The sequence below is a fragment of the Neltuma alba genome, unplaced genomic scaffold (assembly GCF_004799145.2).
Source record: "Neltuma alba isolate B1F8T4 unplaced genomic scaffold, ASM479914v2 tig00012320_pilon, whole genome shotgun sequence".
In the NCBI taxonomy this organism is placed as follows: Eukaryota; Viridiplantae; Streptophyta; class Magnoliopsida; order Fabales; family Fabaceae; genus Neltuma; species Neltuma alba.
Window position 1 is genome coordinate 52,751 of NW_021636831.1, and position 8,540 is coordinate 61,290.

The window sequence follows — 8,540 nt, forward strand, 5'->3', positions numbered from 1 at the left end:
TGCAGTCCCATTGGTCCGTGAATGATGCAGGCAATGCATAACCAAGGCTACAAAAGCCATTCCCCCTTGCACAAATGCATATATGCATCGGTTCGAACCATTAAATCAATGCTATGATTTGTCAGCATGTCCAATTTGAAGGCACTGAAACCAACTAGTCCACACTCGCATTGTTAATACTCACCTTTTTCACGTTGGAAGAACTCTAGAAGTATGATAACATAAGAATAGAGAAGGCAATCTATGGTGGTGAAAGAAAAATAACACAAATATGAATCTACTAACTTGATAAAAGCACGAGGCCCTTTGACCATATGCTGGGCTGAAGATTGAACTTCGCCAATTTGTTGAAGCGCCTAATGTTTCATAGAACTCAATGGGAGACGAAACACCAAGAAAAATTTTTGAATATCCTTGATACTAATTCCCAAATGTTATTAAAATGTAGCCCCATGCGCTCCCCAAGAAAGGAACCACACTTTTCTCGATTATGACCAGCATTTTCACTACTTGGCCCCTTTGATGCTGTTGGAATTGCCTTTTGAACGCCAGAAGTTTATCAGAAAAGAGTCCATAATAATCTATAGAAAGAATTGAGTTAGCATGAGAAATGAGAGATCAGAAAAATCTTACAGAGAAAACAGCAATAACCTGGTTTAGATGTGCTGCAACACAAGGAAGAATCAATAACCCAGATTCACCCAGTGCCCCGCCAAGTGGTTCTATTACTGCCACCATTACTGGTAGTGTTTTCTGAAAGGAATGACAATTTATAATGTTACATAGGCTATAACAGCAGGAATATTCAAATGACAAACTTTTCCAGAAGAGTAAGCCTCCTATCTCATGATTTGATCCTTAGTTCCTACGTACTCTGACAAATTGACAGGAAAACAGATTTAGTTTTTCACCTGACTTGCAATTAGTATAAAAGCAATGGCATTTTCTTCCCGGGAAAACACTGATTTACTACCACCAGTGATGGCTGAAACACTTCGCACAGCAATGGTATTGAATAATAGTAAGCTCAGATGGAGGAGTCTGCAAGGCATCAAGATATCAAATTCTCAAGTGGAAAGCTTTTGTTCGAACTGCAATGCTTAACGGAATTAATACGAATTATCTACTTTGGACTCGCAACAAACAATCATCAATTTTTGTACTTTGAATATGTTTTTTAGAATAGACTTTCGACATCTTTTATGTGCATTGGGTTTGACCAGCCAGTTTGCGTCACATTATATGATAATTTCCTTGTGTTCATCTTCAGTCTTTACTTCCCATCAATACAACAATTCTTCTATCAAAGACGGATATGGAAACTGCTTATGGTTATGTCACATAGTTTTGCCTCCTTTTAATCATCACTCCAAAAAATGAGAGTAACATTTCAATATACAAAATAAATAACTCTTGAAGAGTCAAAATACAAAAATATGGAAACGCAAACATAACTGCTAATTCAACTTCTTGTTTCAGTATTTATTCTAATACTGTTTGATACGATGGACGATGCCTAAAGTGAGTATGTGACATTAGAAGTTAAAATGAGAAATTCATCAGAAGGCAAGAAACTTCATCAATGAAAACCTTGATAATCAATCAATCGATAATGAACATTATAATTTTATCCATGAATTATATAAATGGACAGAATAAGGCAGCTAGCACAGAACAGTACCAAAGCACTCAAATCTGGATTAGGTAATAGTGCTGGACACGAGATAGTTGTAACATAAATATGCAATTATTACAATGCTATCTTTGAAATGGCCACTCGAGTGCACCCTCTCTAAGGATGCTTTGACACTTCGTATTCCTTATTTAATAGTAAACGATCATCAAAATCAGTTACTGTATGCCATAAGTTTTATCTTCTTTCTTTCGCTCCACCCTTTTAATAAGATACAAACCCTAGGATAAGACAACCATCTGAACCATGACCTCACCCCCACTCTGCATTAATCTAGTTATTATTATGGTATCTCTTAGAGTCCACCCTACCCAAGGATATTTGTCTCAATTTATATAACCTTGGTATAAATCATTTGTCACCAATAATTATAGGCCTCCTCATTCTGAAAATCTGTCACTAACTTCTTTCTTTAAGAATTAATTTTTTTAATTAGGCATTTATTTGGATTCATTAGGCATTGATGTGTAGAGGCTCCTGCCTATGCATAAATATCCATCGTTCTTGTGAATAGATCATGAAGAAAAGCATAACAAGTCTTCAATTTTCATAATAAATGTTGCAATGAAACTGAATGAAAAGTGGAAGCTAATAATAAGGCATTCCCAGTATTAGAGCGAGTAGCATCGCGAGAGGTGAAAAGATAAAGGTGTATAGAACATACGTTCCCAGTCCAATTGCCACTAGGAAAACTCTGGGTTTCACCATTAACAACAGTGACCTAGACCTGCTCACTTGTATCCATGGCACCTGCATGGCATTGAATTCAACAATAAATTGCCTATAAACATCAAAGGTTGAAAAGAGCCAAAGGAAATAACTCAAAATCGATCTGAAAACCATTTCAGGAGACCTTTGAAATTAAAGCTCTCCAAACAATTGTAACGTGCATGGAATATACTCCCCATATGTGGAGGAGTACAGCTTCAAATCAAAACTTGACAATTAGGGAATCTAACCAAACATCTGCACGTTGTTGTAGGATTGGAGAGACTGAAGCTTGGGACTCTTTCAAAAAATTGATTTTGGAAAACAGAAAAATTAATTCATGATTCATCATTGCATGACTGACTGGCATTGTAATTTTTTCTGGCAGAAAATTCAACCAAAAAAAAAAAAGTTCCAAAATTTAGAGATGTTAAAGAAAACACAAAGTACACGGTTTTCCCCTGAAAATAAATGACATTCAACTTAAGAAACAAGGGGACAAGAAACAGACTTGCAAGTCTCATCTAAATCAACACTAGAAGTTGTCATTAGTGCAACTCTAATTTAATCAAATTGAATAGGGGCAAGAGATCTCAGACAGCTTGGTTGCCAAAATGATGATAATTCAGGTAATAAGGTAGGGAGTGAAACGGAATTTGAACAAATTGTTTGAGAATGAAGAATCAGCAAAACTCAACTTTTGATAATAGACTTTTTCTCTTTTTACTGTTGGCGAGAGAGGTAAAACAAGAAACCTTTTAATTACCAAGAGAAGAGAATATGCAGAGTTAAGGAATAAGAATTCCTCAAGGAGAATCGATGAGATGTATCTCTTGCATTCTTGAAATTAATATTCCGAACAGAACAAAATTTAAAGAACCCAAAAGCTAATCACTCTTTACACCAACTTGAAGCAAGGAAATGAATTTAAACTGCGTAGGTAATGGCCTTACTAAGCTAAGAAAAAACGCATTGATCCCCGAGAAAAGCTTACGGTTTTGGTCAACAAAGTCAGCTACACCTGCGTACGGATTATTTCCATGAAAAAACTAATTTTAATATATGAAGTTTACTTTATTGCTCAGAAATTTCAGAAAAATAACAACGCAAAATTAGAAAAGACTCCAATATTTCTGTTCATCTAGCCAAGAAACATCCAGAACAACCTGTGACAAAAGCAAATGCAAAAACTTCTGACCAAGGAGAAACTAATACAGTGTTGTTTCTTTTACAGATAAATGAGACATACACAGTGGAAATTTTATTAAATATAATCACTTCTCCTATCTCTTTCAACATGTATCTATGAAACTTTCCCGCATTCCTGATACTGAAAACAGAGTACATTTTAAATGACCAAACAACTATGACAATAGCAACAACTTAATTGGAGCACAAATTCATTGATATTACATGAGATCCCCTATCAAAATCATATCATATTTCAACACCCTGTTGCCCTTTAAACGAATATTTTCATCATATATATGGAGGGTGGACAAAGGCAGGAAACTGCATATCTAACACGCGCGCGCGCACACATATTAGTAGGATGCACAAAGGAAGGTAACAGCCATATGTACAAAATGTTTAAATACTCAGCATGCTACAATCATCACACATCTTTCTGCGAGAAAGATATTCTTCATGTTAAAGCTGTTCAAGAAATATATTACTGTTCAAACGCGTGAAACTTTGCGAGAAAATTATCTAGGAGCAAGTTACTTAACAAATGAATATTACGTACTGCTTGTGCTTTAAATCCTTTAAGAAACCTGCAGTCCTATTTCATTGTCATAACCGACCTTATTCTTTTTGTAATAGTGAGGTTCAGTTTGCTCGATTCCATCTCCCATAACATTATTAAACAGATAAACAGCTGAAACAAGCTTAGGCAATGTCACACACCTTTAAAAGATTCACGTACAACCTGACCACACAAAGGAATAAAGAAATGTTAAAATAATTTTAGGGAGTTAATTACAACACAATGATGCTAGTAGTCTTCTTCACAGAACGAACTAAAATGTAAGACCAACAAGTGGATATAGCCACCACGGCATATACACATTTGAACACAAACTGGCCATTTTTTTTACCAAAAAAAAAAAAAATTGAGATGCAATCAAGACAGAAATATAAATCAGTTGGGGAATGTCAAGTGTCAATTTTTATAGGACAGCCTTTATTGTTTCTTACTGTCATGAACTAATAGAAGAACTTTAAAGTAGAAGCAAATGAGACACATTTTTATTGAACATTGGTCATCATAGAAGGACCACATTAAAATATGACATGATGGGATAAGTACATTAATTCAAGAAATCAAAAGGTAAACTTATGATGCAATAATTTGTAGGCAATGCCAGTTAATCATTACAACTACCAAAAATCATCATCAAAATAAGTTCAATATCTTGAAACATTCTAATAATGGAAATTAAACCTCTCACAAAGCCTAAGTATATAAAATATGTCTTCTTAGTCTGAACCATGTGAATATGTGAAAATCCAAATAATAGAATTATTCTATCAAAGCTCCATGAAGGAGAAAACAAATTACCTTCCCTAAACTTAGGGGAACTAATATGGTCAGAAGAAGACTTTTCAACAAATTATCAGTAGGTACAGTTACTCCAACTCCATCAGCTACAAACTTTGTGATGGAAAGTGGGACCTAGGAAGAAGATGAAACTTTAGCATAGAATGCAATAAGAAGCACAATAAATAGATCAAATGGACAAAAGATTGAAGAGCCAGAAGAGTAAAAAAGAGGAATAAGGATTAAGGAATAAAATCTCAATATCTCAATATCTCAATAGAAGTCAAAAGCAAATTAAACGGGAGATGAGGAGAAAAGCCTGCATATCACATATAATCGAGTTTTGCTGAAATTACACAAATATCCCTTCTATTTTTAAAATATACACAAACCTCCCTAAAACAAAAATTATCTAGCATTTTAGTCCAATAGAGATGCCGAATTAGCTAGCAAGACTTTCAAAGTTCTGGGGCCTATGATACATTGTTGAAAGACATAAATATGCCATTGGCAGTAAGAAAACCCAGTTGGAGCAACATGTTTGTTCTCGTGAAATCTAGAAAACAGTACAAAAACTAGAGGATAAAATTAGAAGAAATGCTATCCAACTCTTACTGACTCACAATAAATATTCCTAGCATATTAGATATTACTGTCATTGCAAGAGCCAGAGCAGAGTTTCCCCCAGCAACCTGCAGAAGCAAAATGGAAAAACTCAACAAAAAGTAAATCCCAGATCCATATCTCTAGGGACGAGGCAAATAACAACTAATAAGAAGACAAAGGTAAGGGAAAATAGAGGGGAAAAATGGATAATCATTACCTGGGTAAGTGCAACGCCACTTGATAATGTAGTTGGCATACAACTAAATACAGCCAATCCTGTAAGTCAATAGAGAATTTTTGCTCAATAGTCAAGCAAACAACAGACTGAGATCTCGAGATGTCAATGACAAATACATGGACCACCAACTACCAATCATCACAATAATATGCAATATACAAGATAAAAATGGTGGGGAGGACAATAGAAGTCACTAATAGTGTTGAAAAGAACATACCGATGGACAAAAAACCAAACATGTAGTTATTGGATGTCATTTTTTAATTCTCCAGACTCAAAAAATTTTTCCATAAAAAATTAAAACTAAAACCCTGAGTAAGAATAAGCATATTAGGGAACACTGTCTCAGTTGAAAACTAGGTTTTTGTTTAATAATAACTAGTCATATGGCATGGAGACGTAAAATGGCATCTCCTTTCACATTATATATTCTTTTGTTAGATTGTAATATCACCTTTAAGAAGTAGGGGGGTGTTTTCCCCAAATGAATTTTAGTTTTCTTTGATAGAATTCATTGCTAGAGTCATTATAATAATGCCAACATCAAATATTCAAAATACTGTAAAGACCTGAAAATAATCCAAATAGCAAGATTGCAAAATTGCTCCTGCTTTAAGTAGAACCAAAACCACCAAACCTGTAATAAATTCTTGGGGTTGGAGCTGAATTTGCAATATTGCCCTAGAAAAGTTAGGCGACAGAAACAGTATTGACACCTGATTGAAGAAAAATGGAGAGCTTTACCCATATTTTCCAGCATGAATGACAAAATCAATGCAAGGGATAGCCATAAACCCCACTGGAAAACAAAGGATAAAAAAGACAGGAACATAGAACAACCAAATCTTATTTGGGAAAAAAAAAGAAAGAAAAAAGAAGCACATATTGCCCTTTTGTCCCCTCACTACTGTTCAGCTCTAACCTCTGTCCCAGTAGGTGAAACTTCTAAATGTTGTACTCTCTGCTTTCAAAAATGTAAATCTAAACATAATTACACCATTGAATTGCAAGTTAATACAAAAGGAAACTACTGTGGAGAATCAGCTTACAAAAGGCGGACTTAAGAAATTCGAGGTCATACTAGCCCAAAGAGTCCGACGGGCCATGCTTCCACAGCTGCACCAATTTCTTTACTACGCAGCATCAATCCTAAATGATAATATCAGGGTATTGTGAGATGGGAATCATAAGAGTAAAACAGCATACAGAGAGAGCAGCGCCCTTGAAGCCTAACCTGAGATTATGAAAATCCCAAACGGACCAAGTTTTGACACAGAATATTTATCAGCTAGACAGCCCAGACTAGGATATGCTAGTCCAAGTGTCACTCCAGTTATTAGAACTACATATCACAATCAGCACATAAACAAAATTGTTAATTATTAAAAATTAATTTACCAAAACTCAAATCACTAAGGCATGAAATAAGTGATAATCCTTTTAATAAATAAATAAATAAATACACAGAAGAATTGCTACCCAAGGGTAAAAAGTTGTTTCCAGCAAATCTCAAAATAGGTTGCGCCCAACTCAATCCCTTCGTCAGAGCCGAGAGATTGGTAGGATTACTTCCATTACCATCTATCTGAAACCACTGTAATTCCCTTAAGCCACCATACATATTAATACTTGCAAGTTGCAACCAATGATTTTTAAAAGTAAATTAAGAAAATAAAACAAAAATTGGCCTCGATTAGCATATATTAAAAACCCAACATCATAAATTCCAGTTGTAACCTATATCTTCTCGGCAGAAACGCGACCGCCACGACTATACTCAAACACAAACACACGCATAAATTCATCAGAATTTAACCAGAAAAATCCTGGCCATTTGAACCCAGATATGAGTGCAGGCACAAAATTACAACTTTGCACAACTAAACTCATAGCCCAGCTCAAATGGCCACACTTTTAATTTTCCTGTCAAACTAGATGAAGCCACGACTGAGAAGTTGTGAAAAGATGTGTGAATTGTGGAATTAGCAGCTGTGCAAGAAGCATTGTTCGTTCAATGATAATTGATTGCACAATCACAAAAGAAAAGAAAAAAGAGCAGTAGAACGAGATTGAACCTGGTCGGAGCGCTGACAGGCTCTAACGGTTAGAGGCAGGAACCGTGAGCCACGAACATTGCGAGTCAGTGAGGGGAAGGTGAGGGAAATGGGGCGAAATTTTACATGAACTGACAGTAAGTCAGGGTGCCGGTGACGGAGGGTCGAAGCAGCGGCGGGAAAACCCGTGACAGTTAGAGCCTGGATGGTTCCCGCCATAAGACTTGGACCAACAGCGCCGTCGAGGTCAGTGGCTGAGCTTAGAGACAGATAATGCGCAGCCCAACTCAAGTTTAATTGTAGGCTTGTAGCTGAAATTGACGGTATCGACTATCGACACTCCTCCTATAAGACTTCTTTTTGTAGTAATTTAGGACCGGAGGAGTAATACTAAAAATAACAAATTTGGCTCAATTTTTTCTGCCAAAAAGACCAAAGAAAAAAAAGGGGGAAATATTTTCAATGGATAATATTGGGTCATCCATTGAAATGAAGATGAGCAGATGGATAGGCAATGGCCCCTTGAAGGGGGAGACACGTTGGATGGATACGTGAGCAGATAGACAAGTTATGTATGTTTAGTAACAAGTGCAAATATATTTTAAAGCATTGAATAAATTATTAAATATTGGGTTAAAATGTAATTTTGGTCATAATTTTACTTTCAAGTGCAATTTTGCTTCTAATTTTTTAGTGGTA

At 35.6% G+C, this 8,540-nt stretch overlaps 1 protein-coding gene across 2 annotated transcripts; it reads right to left on the minus strand.

Annotated features, from left to right (window-relative positions):
* Positions 1–170: 170 nt before the first annotated feature.
* LOC114725984 (probable sodium/metabolite cotransporter BASS4, chloroplastic) lies at positions 171–8,145 on the minus strand. Of its 2 annotated transcripts, none has more exons than XM_028912541.1 (14): positions 7,863–8,145; positions 7,267–7,372; positions 7,022–7,129; positions 6,869–6,936; positions 6,425–6,503; positions 5,767–5,825; positions 5,567–5,635; positions 4,965–5,078; positions 4,310–4,331; positions 3,355–3,422; positions 2,358–2,443; positions 912–1,041; positions 652–753; positions 171–581 (listed from the first exon to the last, which is right to left on the minus strand). In XM_028912541.1, the coding sequence occupies exons 1-14, from the start codon at positions 8,058–8,060 to the stop codon at positions 507–509; spliced, it is 1,284 nt and encodes a 427-aa protein (XP_028768374.1). In that variant the 5' UTR covers positions 8,061–8,145; the 3' UTR covers positions 171–506. The 2 variants fall into 2 exon arrangements, with proteins under 2 accessions (XP_028768374.1, XP_028768373.1); XM_028912540.1 differs by having other exon boundaries at positions 7,267–7,381.
* Positions 8,146–8,540: the final 395 nt, after the last annotated feature.